Genomic DNA, 20297 nt, shown 5'->3' on the forward strand with positions numbered 1-20297 from the left:
CCTTCATCCCTTTCATGGTCCCAGGTCCTTTGATACAAACCCCTTTTCCTGTGTGCCCATTTGTCTTCCTCGTTCCCAGACCACCACCTGGCCCTGCGGATACTGTTTATTGCCCCCCCGTACCGTAGGAAGCTTCCCCCACTAAAGGACCCTCAAATTGATCAAAGCCCCCACCCTATGAGATCCGATCAACCCCACACATTCCGTGAATCGGCGGAATGTCCAGCTGCGCGATAATCATCACCTGTTGTGACCGGGGTGGGACTTCAACTGTAAATGTGTGTGGGAACGGGCCTGAAGGGGAGATTCCGAGGATGTCCTCTCATACTTCAAAGCATTGCAAGAATGTGTTACATGCAATAAAGATCATAAACTTGTGTATAAGAGGCCAGGCCTCAGAGATGCGGTTAGAGCACCTCGTGACGATACTTGCTGTCCGAACTGATGTGTTTCTCCTCCGGAGAGAATAAAACTTCTGTTTCCTGCCTTCCAGTCTCCAGCGCCTGCCTCTGTGTTTGGTAAACTTGAGTGGGTATAGAGGCGGCTAACGCCGGGCAACTTCGGAAAAGGTCTTCTGCCTGTACCTTTTTCAACATTTGGGATCCTGCGGACAGACATTTCCTCCCCATCAGCCATTTCAGAATGTGAGGCACAGTCCCCGTGTTGTGATCATTATCAAACAAGGGCCCACAAAGCGGTAGGGAGGGACACCTGGAACACACCTGGCTGCAGTGAGGGACACTCAAAGGCCCTTTCCTTTGCTCAAAAAGGCAAAGAAGTTGTGGGATTTGCAAGTCTGATTCACCAACCCCCCAAAAAGGGAACCCTTATAATTTGTTGGGGTTTCACACCCAATCCATCCTGAGCGTGGCTTTGGGGTGTGTGCAGTGGTGGTGGTTGTCTGCCAATGGCAGGTTGGGTGTAGGACCTGGACGCAGGTCAGGCCTTGCAGCCAAGCTCTGCATTGCTTGGCCAAAGGTCATGCGCAGTGCGGCTTGCCTCCCCTCTGTGGATTGGGTGCAGGGCCTGGCCATTCTCCTGCCTTCCCCTGCGAATGGCTGAAGGCCCTGCATAGCGTGGGTTGGCTGCCCACAGCGGGTGGGCGTGGGACCTAGCAACAGTCTGGTCTTGTGTTCAAGTCCTGCAGCGCACGGCCAAAGGCCTTGTGCCATGGGCTTCCCCTCTCATGAATGGATTGGAAGGACTGGCTGGCCACAGGCCGCATCGTCTACCCAACTCCCCTTCACTGGCATAACGAAAATTGAGGGGGCCTTCATGCACGGTACTTAGAGGGACCCCCTTCGGGCTCTACAAGGAGCTCTCGGGCCAGAGTGCAGTGCCGAGGGGGCCCCCTGGAGCTTGGGGCCCCCCCGCACCACGGCTGCGGGGGCCCGAGTTACGCCCCTGCTCCCCTTGTGCACGGTCAAATACAGGGAAGAGCGAGCATTGGTATCGGCAGCCTGTAGGGCATAGAGCCTTGCCACAGGCCAGGCCCTGCGACCCGCTCCCAATGCACATGTCCAAAGGCTGTGCACAGCATGAGTTACCTGCCAACCGTGCAATAGGCGAAGGGCGTGGGGCAGCCAATCCTATGGCGCCCTGCCAAAGACCATCTGCAGTAGTGATTGGAAAATAGGTGCAGCTTAAAAAAGCTAATGAAGTTCACTGATGAAAACAGTTAAAAATAATGGGTCTCATTTTGATGTTGGGTGGGCTGCCACCAACGGTCCACCGGCGGTGGTCCACCCGACATCCAGGTCATCTGTCCGACTGCCGGTCGGACCGGAGAGGTCGGGGGGAAAGACTGTCACCTCTGACAGGTTCCAAGATCCCGTTGGGCGGAGGTCGGTATTCTACCCCTACAATGGAGGCGGTGTCTGAGCAGGCACCGACGTAGGGATTAGGATGTCCCTTTCCGACAGCCTTTTCACGTGGCGCGGCCGGTTCAAGTAAAAGCGATGGGGCGGGGGGTAACAGACAATGGAATATGTAAAATGAAATAAAAAGATTAATAAAACCACTTAAATTGAGTTCACCGTATTGCCGAGTTTATTAATTTTTTTATTATATTTTACCTATTCTGTCACCAGTTGACTTCCCCCTGCCCCCTTCCACCACTCTTTTCTGAACCGGCCGCGCCTGCTTTTCATGGCAGTCAGACTGCCATGAAAAGGCAGACTGTGGGGGGTCCCATACAGGGATCACTGTTATGTTATGTTATGTTATATTAATTTATTATGCGCACAGATACTCCAGCCAAGGAGCGTCCCGGCGCAGAGACAAGGTAGAACATAACACAACAGGAAAAATGGAAAAACATAAAAGCAGCTAAAACAGGAATGTTTTTATAGCCCTCCGGAAAGTCAAGAGGTCCTCCAGCAGGCGAATTTCAACAGGAAGGGAGTTCCATGCTGACGCAGCTTTTACACTAAACGAGCGGCCTCCCATGCGACTGAGCCTGAATCTGGGGACTACAGCAAGGGCCAAGCCCTGGGAACGGAGGGTACGGGTGGGAACGTAAAAGGAGAGACAGCTAGATAAGATTTCCGGGCCTATACCTCTCAGAATCTTAAAGGCAAGGCACAGAACCTTAAAGAGGATGCGCTTCCTTACAGGGAGCCAGTGTAGGGAACGAAGGACATTTGCCACCGAGCTGAATCTGGGCAAGCCAACAATCGCCCTAGCCGCAGCATTCTGAACCCGCTGCAAACGGGTTAACTCGGCCTGGTTGGCCCCAGCCAGAAGAGAGCTAGCATAATCCAGGCGAGAGATGATAGTTGCCTGGATCACTAGCTGCCTGGTCGGGGCGTCAAAGAACTTGAGAACAGGTCTCAAGCCCCTTAGCAGTCCAAACAACAGGCCGCAGTTTTTTTAGTGTGCCCTACAAAGGAAAGGCCCGCATCCAGCCAGACCCCCAGGTTTTTCACCTCCGGTACCGGGGTCGGAGTGGGTCCCAGCTCTGAAGGCCACCATTGGTCACCCCACATCTCCACTCCCTTACCGACAACCATCACCTCCGTTTTTGTGGCATTTAGCTGGAGACAGTTGCCTGTCAACCAGCTGGCCACCGCCTTCAGTCCAGACTGAAACCTAGGGGCCTCAATCTCCGCGTCCCCGCTGAGAGTAACCGCCAGCTGTGTGTCGTCGGCATATGAGACCAAAGTTAGGCCCCACTGCCTAGCGACATCAGCCAGCGGTCTCACGTAAAGATTGAACAACGTGGGACTCAGCGAGGACCCTTGCGGAACCCCCATGGCCAGCGGTTGGAAATTGGACTTGAAGGGAGGGATGGCAACACAGAAGGAGCGGTCATCTAGAAAGGAGCGGAACCATTGCAACGCCTGACCGCCAATGCCAGTCTCCTCAAGCCGATGCAGGAGGATGCTGTGGTCTACCGTGTCAAAGGCGGCGCTAAGGTCTAACAATATAAGCGCCGCCGTTTGACCAGCATCCAACCTTGCACTGAGATGTTCCACCATCACAAGTAACGCGGTCTCCGTGCTGTGACCAGCACGGAAGCCGTTTTGTGTGGGGTCGAGGGCATTCGTCCGTACAAGATGTTCAGACAGGGACAGATTGACATGGGCCTCTGTGATCTTAGCTGGCCAGGGTAGCAACGAAATGGGGCGATAACTTTCAGGCTCGGACGGGTCCAGGGAGGGCTTTTTGATAATTGGGGACACCACAGCTTGCTTCCACTTAGCTGGAACTACTCCCGTTTCCAAGGAAAGGTTAACAAGGGAACATACAACTGAACGTCCCATAAAAGCCTGATCTCGAAAGAGAGCAGGCCTTACTGGATCAGATGGGGATCCAGATTTGACTTGCAACGCAAGTTTATCAAACCCGTCCAAGGTAAGGGGGGGGAAGACAAGCAGAGTAGTCTGATGGGGAGTCCCACTGGTGCTTTCCCGACCGGACCCTATGCTAGGGAATGTCCGATAAATAGCTTGGACTTTCCCCAGGAAATAAGAAGCAAGGGATTCACAGTGGGAAAGGGAACTTACGGTCGTAGAGGTAGTCCGCTTTGCCATGAGATCTTTTACGGCCTTAAAAATGGCTTTTGACGGATTAGTACTGTTCCGGAATTCTGCGGCATAAAAAGCCGCTCGAGCTCGACAGATAGCCCGATGGTAGAGCTTAACGGACCTGGCATATTCAGCTTTTAAATCAGCCCCATAGGTCTTCCTCCAGGCCCTCTCAGCCCGTCTACAGGCACCCTTCAGGGCACGAAGGGCGCCATCGTACCAGGGACTCGACTCTCTAGAGTTGATTTTAGTCGATACAATGGGTATCAGAGAGTCCAAGGCCCTAGTGATCCAGGAACAAAAGAGGTCATACCCCTTTTCTACATCCGTCAAAGGACCCAGCGGCTCCTCTAGTAGAAGAAGATGAAAATCTTCTAACCTAAGTTTCTTCCAGGCCCTCTTCTGTACCCGCCTAGCCGAGGAGATGGAGGGGGTGGCTGAGACAGGGCAAAGAATGGACACCAAGAAGTGGTCTGTCCATTCCACCGGTAAGATAGAGGTGATTTTAGTCCCCGACAGATTGGTAAACAAGGGATCTAAAATATGCCCCCCCGAATGGGTAGGCTGGGAGACCATCTGGGGAAGTTGAAAGGCCTCTAGGTCAGAGGAGATGGAGCGCACTGTCAGGCCTGAGAGGGTGTCGAAATGCAGATTTAAATCACCCATGATGGAGAAGTTGGCACAGTCTGCGACCAAAGGGCCAACAATGTCGGGGAAAGCATTTCTAAACACCACATCGCTGCCGGGCGGACGATAAACGACCATCCCGGAAAGCGTAAACTCAGGGCTGACAGAGACCTTGAACAAGGCACTTTCACACCCAGGGATATTTAGGGCACTCCAGACACAGGAATAAGTGGACCTTACTACTAAAGCTATACCCCCACCTCTGGACAATCTATTCAAGGTGTACATAGAATAGCCGGGTGGGCAGGCTAGATTTGAAATAGCAGTATCCGCATCCTGAAGCCAGGTTTCAGTCATGGCAAATATGTCCGGAGCTTCCTCCTCAATAAGGTCAAAGATGTTCTGATAATGTTTCAGCGCTGACCTGACATTCAGGTTCAGGATCCGCAAGGAGGAAGGGAAATCTGTAATGCGGCGGGTCGCCGGGGAGTTAATTCTAGGGAGAGGACTCGGAGAGTCAAGAGCCCACCCATTACAAGGGCAATGGTACGGGCCTCGCAATGGATGTACCGGTGGAAGGGTACAACTACGGCTTACCTGACCGATAGCAAACAGGCACTCCCGCGAATATGTCAGCATGGCGGCACTAAGATGGAATACTAGTCGTTAACCAGAATCCCGCGACGTCCAGCGCGTCCTTAGCGCGGACGGGCGCAGACGGGCAGGACTCTGGCACGACTCCGGCCACGCGAGGACACGCCCGCTGCGCGATCCCGCTGCGCTAGGGGAGGAGCTTTAAATAGGTGTTCCCAGGCGGCTCATGCGCACTAAAGCGCTGGTAGGTAGAGACGCCTCAATCCACTCACCCCACTCCAAGATGGCGGCCAAAATCGAACAGGGCACCCACCCCAGAACCAGACCCGCCCAAACGGCGGTGCGGGGGCCGATTATGGTGCAAGTAAGGGGCGATTAAAACCAGGGTCAAATAACCAAGTAAAACGGAAATAAAAGTTTAAAATAGCAAATTTCAATAATGCGCGCGAAGCGCTCACACAGCTTACAGCTACCTTGTCAGGGGGCAGTATCAGGAGGGAGTCGCCTTAAATAGGTGTTCCCAGGCGGCTCATGCGCACTAAAGCGCTGGTAGGTAGAGACGCCTCAATCCACTCACCCCACTCCAAGATGGCGGCCAAAATCGAACAGGGCACCCACCCCAGAACCAGACCCGCCCAAACGGCGGTGCGGGGGCCGATTATGGTGCAAGTAAGGGGCGATTAAAACCAGGGTCAAATAACCAAGTAAAACGGAAATAAAAGTTTAAAATAGCAAACTGCAATCTGCTAATTCCCCACCCCGCACATCCATATGCCGTATGCCAGGCACCACATGGTGCCTGGCATACGGTGCATAGATGTGTACAAAGTGATTTTTTCTACTGCTGCCCTTTTCCTGGGCAGCAGCACGAGCCGCAGTAGAAAAAGCATTTTCCGACCACCTTACTGTCAGTCTCCTCGTAATAGGGCGGGTGGGACCGACGACTCAGTGTCGGACGGTCTCCAGCCCCATGCGATGGCGGTCGGCACGCCAACCAACGGCCATCATAATGAGGGCCTTAGTTATGGGTCTGGGTCAAATATGTAAAACCACTGAAGTTTGCTAGTTATGGTTTCCTACGGACGCCATGACTTGTGCAACCTGTCATGGTCAAAACACAAATTTGCCAACAGCATGAAAACAAACATATAGACATCAAGAAAGCAACATGGTAGGCACCACAAGTTACGAGATGTGTTGTGCACATTGGAAACCGTAACTGGAGAGCTTCAGTAATTTTTTAATTTGTGTCAGAATCATAAAGTTTAACTGTGTTTTTTTCAGTGAATATATTTTAATATCAGAACTGTCTGTGGTACTAGGCTTAGGTGAAATTGAACTTACACTGATGTAATGCAAATCATTTTTGGAATTTCGAGTTACGAATCTTATGTGACAATCACAAAATTATGCCGTTACGCCACTTCACGTAATTATGCACCATTCACTGTTAGAAAAATGTGTGTGAATGTAACCATCGAAGGTAAAAATGTACTGGAATGCTAGGGAACAAGAGAACCTGAGCAGATATTGTTCACAGTACTTTGGTTAAATGCGCCTTGCAACAAAGTTTGACATGAGGATGCATTTTGCACTAAAATATAGCACAAAATTAAGGATTTACAATTCGCGTAATTTTTCTGCGTTCTCACATAATTATGCGATAGCAAATTATGCAAAATTTACACACCACTCGTCGATACTCAATCGCTCCCTCGCCATAAGTCCATAAGAATGGTTCCTGAAATGGAACAGCATACAGCTTGACGTGTACAGGTGATTGACTCTGGAGGTAGTATTCTAAACATCTGTGGAACCAATCGAGTATCAACTCTGTACATGAGTGGTGAGAGAGAGGCGGGATTCAGGCCAGAAGAAATCTGCTATGGTTCAGGGGCGGTCTTAGGCATGTGCAAGCTGTGCACCTGCACAGGGCCGCCAAACCCCAGGGGCCGCCACGCCAATATATATCCTTAATATAATAATCCTCTGAGGATGGATACATATTTGCGTGGCAGCCCCTGGCAGGGATTTGGCGGCGTTCCTCCTGGTTACTGATTGGCTTCTTTTTTTCCCTACCCACTCCCTCACGTCGTGTGTCACAATACCCTCCTCCTCCTAACTTTTATCGTTCTGAGAAGAATTCGGGAGGGTAGGAGCAGCCGCAGGTACTGGTCATCTAACGCCTTTTCTGGATGTTTTATTAAAACACCTTCCTGAGCTTTGGGGGCTCCGCCACGCCCGGACCCCTCTTCCGGGGCCCCCTACCTACGCTTCCTGCACAGGGCAGCCATGAGCCTAGAGCCGCCCCTGTATCGTGCCTCCTTGGACTGGTCTTGGATCAGGATGCGCTTACCTTCGTCGCCATCCTCCTCGGACATGATGGCCACGCACTGCTCCCACACCGTCTTCACATCCGCCCGGTACCGCTCGCAGGACCAGATGAACGAGGGAAGCAGCAGCGTCTGCACCATGGAGCACCAGAGAACACACAGCACCATCCAGATGGGGGCACTGTTGTACTTCAGGCTCACAAAGCTGACCACCTGCAGGGAGGAAGAAAGACCAGAGGGGTCACTGCAGGAGCAGAGACAGGAATCTACCAGCCACCATTACACCAAGTCTCCATCGCCTGGGCACACCCAAAGCTAGCGGTGATAGACTTTGTATCCCTGGCCCCATCTCCTGTACCATCAGTTCTGAGAGGTAACAGAGTACACCTCCCTGCTTCAGTCTGAAAAGTTCACCCAGCCATAGAGGTCACCCGTGGTGGCTTATCATAATGGAGGTGTGCAGGAATCACCACTGGAAGGGCCTCGTGTAAGTCAGTGAGTTTTGAACTAGGAACTCCTACTTTATGCACACTGCAGGAGAGCACACTGCACACACCCAGTCCCTGTGAGTGGCAGTAGGCAGCCAAAGGAACCCATGAATTTGTGGTGAATCTACCTAGAAAATCTGATTTACAGCTTTGGTGCAAAAGCTGAGAAGTTGGTAGCACAGGAACAAGAGGTGGGACAGGGCAGATATGTTTCTTTGTGACAGATGTGTGAGAAGTGAGTGAATGTGGGCACCAGTCTGAGAGTGTGTGTGTGTGTGTGTGTGTGTGTGAGAGAGAGAGAGGGAGAGAGAGAGAGAGAGTGAGTGAGTGGGCGCATGTGTGTATGACAATGTGTGTGTGAGACAGTACGCGTGTGTGTGTGTGTGTGTGTGCGTGTGACATTATATGGTTGTGTGTGTGAGAGTGAGTGTATGTGTGTGTTTGTTGAGGTGTGTGAGAGAGACTACATGCAACTGTGTGTGGGAGAGTGAGCGCATGCGTGTATGATAATATGTGTGTGTGTGTCTGAGAGAGAGGGTACATGTGTCTGTATCCATATGTGTGGGCTTATGACAGTATGTGGCTGCGTGTAAGACTGAGCGTATGTATGCATGACAATATTTGTGAGTGTGTTTGTGTGTGAGTGTGTGTGCTAGAGAGAGCAGAGCGCATGTGCCTGCACGTATGTGTGCGTGTGTGCTTATTACCATATGTGGCTATGTGTGGGAGAGTGAGCACATGTGTGCATGACAACAAGTGTGTGTTTGAGATAGAGAATACACAAGTCTGTGTGTCTGTGTGTGATACAGAATGAATGCTCCGGGGGTGGTATCACACTTCTACAATATCACCTGGGCGCTCACAGGATAAGGGGGTTCTTCTGTGGAACAATGGGGTGCAGCGCTGGCATGACTGCGGCATGTGTTCCCTATTGCTGGCATTTCTGGCATGGCCGGGACCTCGCCTAGTATAAAGGTACCAGCCTTGGCATGCTGAGGCCATACTTGGAGTGACGGAGTGCCCACTTGGCATAAAGGTTGCTCTGAAACAATAGTGCCCAAACCAGGCATTTTTTGGACAAACTTGGCATGTTGGTGTCCATCTGTGGCATTCTGTGGCCATTCTTTGCATACTGAGGTCATCCCTGGCACCTTGAGCCACATCCTAGCCAAACGTAAGGTTAGCCGTGTCTTGGCATGTTGTGGGCATTTGTGCATTAACGGAACCCATCCCTGGCATAATGGTGGAGCTGGAGTCATGGTGCCCATCACTGATATATCTCTGGCATTATTGACAGAATGGGGGCACTCCTGGCATAAGGAGAGTCGAAACTGCTTGCGTATGATGGATATCCATGGAGGCGGATGATCATATTACCATATAAACTTGAAATATGTGATGTAAAACCAAATTATGCGGCAAGGAAGATCCAAGTATGTGGCAATTCTACAACACCTCTTTCCATTAAGATAGCTCTGCAGAGTAGTGTATTGGGTATTTCATATATATTATATATGCTTTTCACTAGAAAGTACTTTAGGATTCAAGACAGGGACTCTTCAGCCTGGCTGGGAACTCTTAAGAAATTAATGAAAGAATGATCTGCTAATGACGCTTGTGGACCATCTGAATGCTCTTCATCTTACTTGTCTCATTGTGTTATCCGCATATGTCTAGTGCAGTAGTCTAGTAATTGTGACTTAACTTGTAACTAATAATTGTCCAAAACCAATTTGCGTTGGTTTACATGGTAATGGCTGTGCTGCAACAAGCCTCTATTTTTATGTGTTAACATTATAACTTTATTCAGTTATTACAAACCATTAAAGTGCATAAAACAATACAGCCAAATAGATACAATTCATCGAAATAAGGCTTCTTAATAGCCGTACAGAGAGGGGACAGGAGTGTATCCTTGCGCCAACCACCGGGGCCTAATCAGCCCCCGCGTGACATGCCACTTACACCTGTGACAGCCCCTTGAGCTCAGCCACCCCCTGGAAGTGACAGGCCCTGTGAGAGCTGTTCTCTCGTGCCCATGCAGAAGGGTGATGGACCCTGTGATCCTGGGCTGCTTTCTCCACCCCAAGTTATAAAGGTGTCAGTCTCTGTGAGCCTGGAGTTTTCTCTCCACCCCAACCTATGAAGGTGGCAGGCTCTGTAGTTCTAAACTGCTCTCTTGAGCCCATCTATAAAGATGCCAGACCCTGTAACCCTGGGTTGTTTTCTCCTCTCCACCTTATAAAGATGAAAGCTCAGTAATCGTGATCTGTTCTCTCCACACCAACATTTAAAGGCTACAGGCGCTGACAGCCTGGGCTGTTGTCTCTTATCCACCCTATAAAGGCTACAGGCTATGAAATTCAGAGATGCTCTCCCCACCTCATCTCAATGGTGAAAGGCTCTGTGATCCTGGGCTGTTCTCCCCACCCAACCTATAAAGGTGAAAGCTCTGTCACCCTGGGCTGTTCTCTCCACCCCAACCTATAAAGGTGACAGGCTCATGGCTCTGTAATGTTGGGCTGTTCTCTCCCCTAACCTATAGGTGACAGGTTCTGTAATTCTCTGCTGTTCTTCCCACCCCAACCTATAAAGGTGGCAGGCGCTGTTCTCTCCATCCCACAGGTTCTACCAGCACCAATCCTGTGAGTACATTCAGTCCTAGATGTGTCAGGTTCTGTATTCATATGCAGTCTCCCTGCGCCAATCACGTGCTAGAGGTGACAAGGGTGTGTCCCTGACCCCTTGTTCCTGGGAATGGGCTTACAGCACTGTCTGCCCGAGAAGAGCCGATTGGGTTCTTCTGCAGTGATTAAGTTGTCTAATTAACGTAATGAACTTGCTAATGTAATTATCCCAATTTAATTAATGGATCAATTAACTTCTCCCCCTTTCTGGGAAATGTTTTTGTCAGGAAGCAGACAGAGGAATTGATGAGGAGAGTAAAAATACCCAATAAACAGAGCCTGGTGGAGATAAACGGAGAGTTAGGCAGTGTGGAAGACAGAACGGGGCTGCGGTGATAGGGTAGGGGGAAGCACACAGTGAGAGGGAGAGATAAGAAGGAGGGGAATAGCAAGAAAGAGAGAAAGAGAAAGGATAAGAAGGCACAGGAAGAATGAAAAATGAGAGAAGGATGAAGGAAGAAAAAGGGAGAAATTGAGAGAGGATTGGGGAGATGAGAAGAGAGAGCGAGAGAACATATATCGAAAAAGTGAGACAAATCGTGAGGGAGAGAGGCGAGAGGGACTGAGCGAGAAGGCGAGAAGAGAGAACAGAAAAAGAGGAAGGAGGTAGAGGAACAGGAGAGACAAAGGAAGGGAGAGACAAAAAGGCCGCCTGAGTTCTAATAATAAGAGAAGTATAGAATGAGGAAACGAGAGTAAAATAAAGGAAGAGTGTTTGATAAAAGAGACGGGAGAGAGAAAGAGAAGCTCAGTGAAAGACAGAAGGAAGTAAGGGGGAATAAGAGCATAAAAAGAGGGAGAGAAAGGGAAGGGTTCAAGGGAAAGAGAGAGGTGAACAGATATATGAATAAAGGGGGAAAATATAGAGTTGGTGGGAAAACGATAAAATAAGTATTGAAAGTTGATGTAGGATGCATACAGTAAGATGAGGGGTAGAGAAGGAGGTGGAGAGTGAACGTGTCACACAAGACTGATAGAGATGGAAAAGAGCAAACCCATGAGTGAAATACTGTTGGTGTGAAGAATGAAGCAGGAAGGGGAGGAGTCTGGTGATGCACCCACATGACAAGGGGTTGGCAGTGTGTTGCAATGGGTTGAGCAGTGGGGGCATCAGCAGGAGCATCAGTGGGTTGTATATTGGGCTTGACAGGAGGTGGAGACAGTGGTCACTGTGGATGATGTGGCAGCAGGTGTGGCCATGGGTGGAGCAGAGGAGATTTCATCGTGGTGGGGCACGAGAAGTGTGGTGGCAGTGAGTGGGGTGAGCACAGCACATGTGAAGCAGTGGTGAGGCAGTGCGCATGACAGATTGAGGTGGCAGTGGGCGTGGCAGTAGGTGGTAGCAATGTACATGGCAGCAGGTGGTGGCAATGGGCGCAACTGCAGGTGATGGTAGCGGATGGGAAAGCAGGTGGTGGAAGTGAATATGGCAGCAGGTGGTGGAAGTGGGTATGGCAGCAGGTGGTGCACAAGAGTGTGGCTGAAGGCGGTGGATGTGAGTGTGGCAGCTGGTGGTGGATGTGCGTGTGCAAGCAGGTGTTGGATGCGAGTGTGGTAGCAGGTGGTGGATGTGAGTGTGGCAGGAGGTGGTGGATGTGAGCGTGGCAGCAGATGGTGGATTTGCGTGTGCCAGCAGGTGTTGGATGCGAGTGTGTCAGCAGGTGGTGGATGTGAGTGTGGCAGGAGGTGGTGGATGTGAGCGTGGCAGCTGGTGGTGGATGTGAGTGTGGCAGGAGGTGGTGGATGGGAGCGTGGCAGCTGGTGGTGGATGTGAGTGTGGAAGCAGGTGGTGGATGTGAGTGTGGCAGGAGGTGGTGGATGTGAGCGTGGCAGCAGATGGTGGAAGTGAGTGTGGCAGCAGGTGGTGGATGTGAGTGTGGCAGCAAGTGGTGGGTGTGAGCGTGGCAGCAGATGGTGGATTTGCGTGTGCCAGCAGGTGTCGAATGCGAGTGTGGTAGCAGGTGGTGGATGTGAGTGTGGCAGCTGGTGGTGGATGTGAGTGTGGAAGCAGATGGTGGAAGTGAGTGTTGCACAAGATGGTGGATATAAGTGTGGCAGCAGGTGATGGAAGTGGGTAAGGCAGCAGGTGTGGCAGAAGGAGGAGGATGTGAGTGTGGCAGAAGGTGGTGGGTGTGGCAGCAGGTGTCGGATGTGAGTGTGGTAGCAGATGGTGGCAGCAGATGGTGGATGTGAGTGTGGCAGCAGATGGTGGATGTGAGTGAGGCAGCAGGTGGTGGATATGAGTGTGGAAGCAGGTGATGGAAGTGAGTGTGGCAGCTGTTGATGGAAGTGAATGCGGCAGCAGCTGGTGGATGTGAGTGTGGCAGAAGGTGGTGGGTGTGGCAGCAGGTGTTGGATGCGAGTGTGGTAGCAGATGGCTGCAGGTGGTGAAAGTGAGTGTGGCAGAAGGTGGTGGGTGTGGCAGCAGGTGATGGAAGTGAGTGTGGTAGCAGATGGTGGCTGCAGGTGGTGGAAGTGAGTGTGGCAGAGGATGGTGGATGTGGGTGTGGCAGATGTTGATGCAAGTGAATGTGGCAGCAGGTGGTGGATGTGAGTGTGACAGAAGGTGGTGGATGTGAGTGTGGCAGGAGGTGGTTGATGTGAGCGTGGCAGCAGATGGTGGATGTGAGTGTGGCAGCAGGTGGTGGATGTGAGTGTGGCAGCAGGTGGTGGATGTGAGCGTGGCAGCAGATGGTGGATTTGCGTGTGCCAGCAGGTGTTGGATGTGAGTGTGGTAGCAGATGGTGGAAGTGAGTGTGGCAGAAGATGGTGGATATAAGTGTGGCAGCAGGTGATGGAAGTGGGTAAGGCAGCAGGTCGTGGAAATGAGTGTGGCAGAAGGAGGGGGATATGAGTGTGGCAGAAGGTGGTGGGTGTGGCAGCAGGTGTTGGATGCGAGTGTGGTAGCAGATGGTGGCAGAAGATGGTGGATGTGAGTGTGGCAGCAGGTGGTGGATGTGAGTGTGGCAGAAGGTGGTGGGTGTGGCAGCGGGTGTTGGATGCGAGTGTGGTAGCAGATGGTGGCAGAAGATGGTGGATGTGAGTGTGGCAGCAGGTGGTGGATGTGAGTGTGGAAGCAGGTGGTGGATGTGAGCGTGGCAGCAGATGGTGGATTTGTGTGTGCCAGCAGGTGTTGGATGTGAGTGTGGTAGCAGATGGTGGAAGTGAGTGTGGCAGAAGATGGTGGATATAAGTGTGGCAGCAGGTGATGGAAGTGGGTAAGGCAGCAGGTCGTGGAAGTGAGTGTGGCAGAAGGTGGTGGGTGTGGCAGCAGGTGTTGGATGCAAGTGTGGTAATAGATGGTGGCAGCAGATGGTGGAAGTGAGTGTGGCACCAGATGGTGGATGTGAGTGAGGCAGCAGGTGGTGGATATGAGTGTGGAAGCAGGTGATGGAAGTGAGTGTGGCAGCTGTTGATGGAAGTGAATGTGGCAGCAGGTGGTGGATGTGAGTGTGGTGGAAGTGAATGTGGCAGCAGGCGGTGGAAATGAGTGTGGCAGCAGATGGTGGAAGTGAGTGTGGCAGCAGATGGATTATATAAGTGTGGCAGCAGGTGATGGAAGTGGGTGAGGCAGCAGGTCATGGAAGTGAGTGTGGCAGAAGGAGGAGGGTGTCGCAGCAGGCGTTGGATGCGAGTGTGGTAGCAGATGGTGGCAGCAGATGGTGGAAGTGAGTGTGGCAGAAGATGGTGGATGTGAGTGTGGCAGCAGGTGGTGGATATAAGTGTGGAAGCAGGTGGTGGAGGTGGGTGTGGCAGCTGTTGATAGAAGTGAATGTGGCAGAAGGTGGTGGGTGTGGCAGCAGGTGTTGGATGCGAGTGTGGTAGCATATGGTGGCTGCAGGTGGTGGAAGTGAGTGTAGCAGAAGATGGTGGATGGGAGTGTGGCAGATGTTGATGGAAGTGAATGTGGCAGCAGGTGGTGGATGTGAGTGTGGCAGAAGGTGGTGGGTGTGGCAGCAGGTGTTGGATGCGAGTGTGGTAGCAGATGGTGGCTGCAGGTGGTGAAAGTGAGTGTGGCAGCAGATGGTAGATGTGAGTGTGGCAGCAATTGATGAAAGTGAGTGTGGTAGCAGATGGTGGCAGCAGGTGGTGGAAGTGAGTGTGGCGGAAGATGGTGGATGTGAGTGTGGCAGCAGGTGGTGGAAGTGAATGTGGTAGCAGGTGGTGGAAGTGAGTGTGGCAGAAAATGGTGGATGTGAGTGTGGCAGCTGTTGATGGAAGTGAATGTGGCAGCAGGTAGTGGATGTGAGTGTTGCAGAAGGTGGTGGTGTGGCAGCAGGTGTTGGATGCGAATGTGGTAGCAGATGGTGGCAGCAGGTGATGGAAGTGAGTTTGGCTGCAGGTGGTGGATGTGAGTGTGGCAGCAGGTGGTGGAAGTGAGTGTGGCTGCAGGTGGTGGATGTGAGTGTGGCAGCAGATGGTGGATGTAAGTGTGGCAGCAGGTGATGGGAGTGAGTGTGGCAGCAGATGGTGGGTGTGAGTGTGGCAGCAGATGGTGGATGTAAGTGTGGCAGCAGGTGGTGAAGTGAGTTTGGCGGCAGGTGGTGGAAGTGAGTTTGGCAGCAGGTGATAGAAGTGAGTGTGGCAGCAGGTGATGGAAGTAAGTGTGGCAGCAGATGGTGGATGTGAGTGTGGCAGAAGGAGGAGGATGTGAGTGTGGTAGCAGGTGATGGAAGTGAGTGATGGCAGCGAGAGAAGCAGCAAGTCTTGGCAGTGGCAGTGGCAGCAGCAGTGGGTGTGGCAGCGCAAGGTGCGGCAGGAGGTGGGGCACGGTGTGACAGTTGGCATGTTTGCAGGTAGTGGGTGGGGTAGCTAATGTGGCAAGGAGTGTGGCTGCAGGCTGTGTCAGTGAATCAGCAGCAGGTGGTGTGGGAACAGGATCTGGCAGCAGGAGAGGCAGAAGTTGTGTGACACCTGTTGTGGCAGCAGGTGTGGCATTGGTTGTGGAAGCAGATGGTGCCAGTGAGTGCGGCAGTGATTGTGATAGCAGATGTAGGAGTTGGTGTGGCAGCAGGTAGTGATAGTGGGTGTGGCAGCAGGTAGTTATAGTGGGTGTGGCAGCAGGTAGTGATAGTGGGTGTGGCAGCGGATAGTGATAGTGGGTGTGGCAGCAGGTAGTGATAGTGGGTGTGGCAGCAGGTAGTGATAGTGGGTGTGGCAGCGGGTAGTGATAGTGGGTGTGGCAGCAGGTAGTGATAGTGGGTGTGGCAGCAGGTAGTGATAGTGGGTGTGGCAGCAGGTAGTGATAGTGGGTGTGGCAGCGGGTGTGACAGCTGAAGATGGAAGCGCCTAAGGAAGCAATTGGTGGCAGTGGGTGATGCAGCAGGCACAGGCAGTGGTTGTGGCTTCAGGTGTTGAAGCATCTGAGGCAGCAGGTGGTAGCAGCTTGGCCACCGCTGGTGTGGCAATGGGTGTAGCAGTAGTGGCTCTGGCAGCTGGTGGTGGCAGCATACAGTGGCTGTAGGTGAACCAGTAGGTGATGGCAGAGGGTGTGGCATTGGGTGGTGGCAGTTGGTGTGGCAGCAGGTGGTGCACATGGGCACTACAGCAGGCTATGGCTTTAGGTGCAGCAGCAGGGGAAGCAGCTTGTGGTGTCATTGCGTATGCCAGTAGGTGGCAACAGTGAGGGAGGCAGCAAGTGGTAAGAAGTAGGTGCAGCAGCAGGTAGCAGCAGTGACTGTGGAAGTAAGTGGTGGCTGTGGGCGAGGCAATGGGTGGTGGCAGGTGTGGCATCGGGTGGTGGCTGTGTGGGAGGCAGCAGGTGGTGGCAGAGAGTATGTCAGGGGGTAGAGGTAGCGGGTGAGGCAGAAGATGGTGGCACCGGTGGTGGAAACATGTGGCAGCAGGGGAGGCAGCAGGTGGTGGCCGTAAGTTAGACAACAGGCTGTGCCAGTGGATGTGGGCGTTGCAGCAGGTGTAGTAGAGGAAGAGGCAGCAGATGGCAGCAAGAAGTGGCAGCGGATGCGGCAATGGGTGCAACAGCAGGTGGTGGCAGCGGGTGCGGAGTGGGTGAGGCTGCCAGTGGTAGAAGTTGGTGCAGCAGCAGATAGTAGAAGAGACTCAGGCATCAGGTGGTGGCAACGGATGTGGCAGTGGGTGAGGCAGTAGGTGGTGGCAGAGGGGTTAGCAGCAGGTGCGGCAGCAGGTGATACACCAGGTGGTGACAGCAGCTGTGGCAGTGGGTGAGGCGGTAGGTGGTGGCAGAGGGGTTGGCAGCAGGTGCGGCAGCAGGTGATACACCAGGTGGTGGCAGCAGCTGTGGCAGTGGGTGAGGCGGTAGGTGGTGGCAGAGGGAGTGGCAGCACGTTGTTTCAGAAGGTGATACAGAAGGTGTTGGCAGTGGGTGTAGCCGCATGTGGCAGAGGTGGGCACTGCAGCAGGATGAAGCAGTGGGTGAGCTAAGAGGTGGTAGCGCCTGGTGTGGCAGGATGTGGTAGTTACGGGTGTGGCAGTGGGTGAGGCAGTAGGTGGTGGCAGGGAGAGTGGCAGTATGTGTGAGAGCAGGTTATACACCTGGTCGTGGAGGTGGGCCTGGCAGCATGTAATGGGAGTGGGCACTGCAGCATGGCACTGCAGTGTGTGCGTCTGCAGGTGATGGCACCTGGTGTGGCAACATGTGGCAGCTGTGGGTGTGGCAGTAGGTGACAATGAGCCCAACAGTGGATGTTGTACGGCTATGGAATGTAGCACGGTGCCATTCACCCCCATGCACCCCAGAGTGGCCTCATGATGCCAGCCTTACCAGTATGGGCAGCCCGGTCAGCGTGTCGTAGAGGAAGACGATGGCGCCAATCAGGTTGGTCATTTGCATGGAGGTCTTGGCCGATTCCGAGCCATCCAATGAGGAGCGTCGCTTGCCCTGGGCATCCTCCACCACAATGGTGGGCACGTTGAAGGCATTGCGGGCGGCTCGGCGCCCCGCCCTGCCTCGCCCGCACAGCGCGTGGTAGAAGGTGATGGCCACGCACACCAGGCCCATGGAGATGCCCCCCAGGAGCAGCAGGCTGAAGCACACCCCGAAGCCCAGGCCAATCTTGCTGACGATGAACTGGCAGCCGCGGGCGTAGTAGCGCTCGGTGTTGTCATGCCAACCGATGCTGGGCAGCGTGGAGAGGATGAAGGACACCATCCAGATGCCCATGATGGCGTGCAGCGCCTGCTTCTTGGTGTTGCTGAGGCGGTAGTTGACCGGCCAGCGCACCATCCACATGCGGTGGTAGGACAGCGAGGCCACGGTGAAGCAGGTGGCCAGCGCCAGCGTGTAGTAGGTGGACACGAAGACCTTGCAGATGCCCTCGTTCCAGTCGTACTCCGAGGCCTCCTTGCGCAGCTGGATGACGGAGAACATGGTGAGCGGGATGGCCACCATCAGGATGTGGGTGCCCGCCAGGAAGCAGAGCAGCAGCTCCAGCGGCTTGTGCTTCTGCTGCTTGGCCGAGATGCTGAGGATGGTCCAGGCGTTGGCCAGCAGGGAGAGCACGCCGCAGGCCAGCCACGAGAGGGAGTTGTTGTGCAGGGTCTCCACCTCGGGGCTGTGATGCATCTTACACCCAGGCAGGGCAGAGGGGGCTGGGGCAGGCAGGAGGCTCAGGAGAGGAGGCGGCTGGGTGGTGTCTGTGTGGCACAGAGGGTGGTGCGGGTGAAGGGGCAGTGCTGAGGCCACATGTGTTCTGTGCCAGTGGAAGGTGGTAGTCCAGCTTTCTGAAATGGGAAGTATGTTTTTCTCTCTGTTTCTCCTCTCGTTTCCTATCTTTTTTGTGTTTATCCCCTTCAATGTCTTTATTTCTCCTCTCAACTTCTTGTCTCATTTCTTTATCTTGAGTGCCCCTTTCTGCGTCCTGTCGCACAGTCTCTTGTTGCGGCTACCTCCTCAGCGGTGACACTCACTCCCCATCACATAGAAGGGGGTGGCCTTTGTCCAGCGATGACTCCTGCTCTCCAGCACTTAGTTAACCCCTTCTCAGCCTTGTCCCCAACTCCCCCCACATGCAGAAGTGTTAACCGTCTCCCAGCAGGGCCTCCACTTTCCCCAGGTGCACAGAATTAAACACCTCATCTCAACGCAGCCTCCAATTCTTCACCGTACCCAGAATTGTTCAGCTCTTTCTAACTGTGATGTGAAACGTCCTCTCCCCCCCTCCATCATATGCCGGCTTGTGTCCTCTTCTCAGAGGGGCCTATGGTTTACATCACGCACCGGGGCTTCCAAAGTCCAGGGGTCGTTCTGATTGGCCATCGTGCACTGAACTGGTAATGCACTCCCCGTGGGGCCTCCAAAATCTCCCGCGTAAACCGGATTTTTAAAATGATGTCACGCAGTTCATCCAGCCTTTCATCCAGGGTTGCAGGGGGTGGTAGGTGAAGTGGTCGGTTGTTCGTGGCCCCCTCCCCTGTCAGACCGGGGCACGGCCCCTAAATACTGCAGCCAGTCAAATACTTAAGCGCATCTATGCTGACTGAACCCGCGTCTTGGCGCCCCGCTCCTCGCATCCCTCCTTCCAGGCGCGCGCCTTCTTGTCGCCGCCCTGGCCCACGGAGAGAAATGAAGCGCCAAGCTGTCACTTCAGGGCGCAGTGCCAGGGTAGACCCAGGTGCGGCGAGTGCGGCTGTCGCGCAAGGATGTCTGCCCGTCTCCTGGGGACGTGTCTCTCAGAGGACTGTGCCCATCTGTCGCTTGGAGTGGATGTCTGCCAGTCTCGGCGTTGGCGGCGTGCCCGGCTCTTCCCCGGTGGGTGCCAGTGTATCAGTCAGGGATGAAGTCTGTCGCCTCTCAGGATCCGGGGGCAGATGTCGGCGTGACTCGCGGGACTCTCACCCTCCTGCAGAAAAGCAAAGAGATGACATCAGGAGGACACAGACCAACGTCCCACTCTCTCCTGTCCACCCCTCACAACTCTTCACTCTCTTGTCCCCTCAGACCGCCCCCTCTCTCCCTCTCTCTGGGGGTCCCTTCAGCCCCCACCCCAGTGCTTGAGAAGCTCTGAAGTTTAACCTGCCCCCTTGAAGAGGGGTTCGTCACCAGCTCGGATACAATTGTGCCAAACTCCAGTCACAAGTGTTACGTTGTCACTCAGCCTTCCTTCCTCCCCCTGGCTGGAACCTCTGAGATGCACCCCACGGGACACCCACAGATATCTCAGTACTGGAACCCACACAGAACTCCTGCGAAGTACCTCACTTCTGAGCTGTGGCAAGGTTGTTTGTAAAACCAAAGGGGATGATGGACGGAGTGTTGAACATTGCAAGCACTCACCCCCAGTCAACTCATCTGGGTTTAATCCATCATCATTCTTTAGCTCACCCCGCCACCCCAGTTCAGACATGACCATATGCAAAGGAGTCTGACCCTGTGCCTCATGGGAACAGTCCAGCCCGAACTGCCAAGCCATGTCTTCCCTGGACCGGAAACAAGCATCCTGGGACCGGGTTCTGGCTAACCACCCGTCATCAGCCAGGCTAGCTTGAATCTAGTGGCAAAGTGAGCAAGGGACCCACGTCTGGGCATACCCTGCCAACTTAGGACGAACATACCCAGATCAG

The 20297-nt window shown here is 53.4% G+C and overlaps 1 protein-coding gene across 1 annotated transcript in view; it reads right to left on the minus strand.

Annotated features, from left to right (window-relative positions):
* GPR162 (G protein-coupled receptor 162) overlaps positions 1-19572 on the minus strand; it is a 52111-nt gene extending 32539 nt beyond the window's left edge. The window contains exons 1-2 of the mRNA XM_086932931.1: positions 17500-19572; positions 7606-7795 (exon numbers count right to left, since the gene is read on the minus strand). Of these exons, the coding sequence (XP_086789057.1) occupies positions 7606-7795; positions 17500-18300 (991 nt within the window). The 5' untranslated portion in view covers positions 18301-19572. The remainder of the gene's footprint in view (positions 1-7605; positions 7796-17499) is intronic.
* Between the last annotated feature and the right edge of the window lie 725 nt (positions 19573-20297).

This window comes from Lissotriton vulgaris, chromosome 7 (genome assembly GCF_964263255.1).
Source record: "Lissotriton vulgaris chromosome 7, aLisVul1.2, whole genome shotgun sequence".
Lineage (NCBI taxonomy): Eukaryota > Metazoa > Chordata > Amphibia > Caudata > Salamandridae > Lissotriton > Lissotriton vulgaris.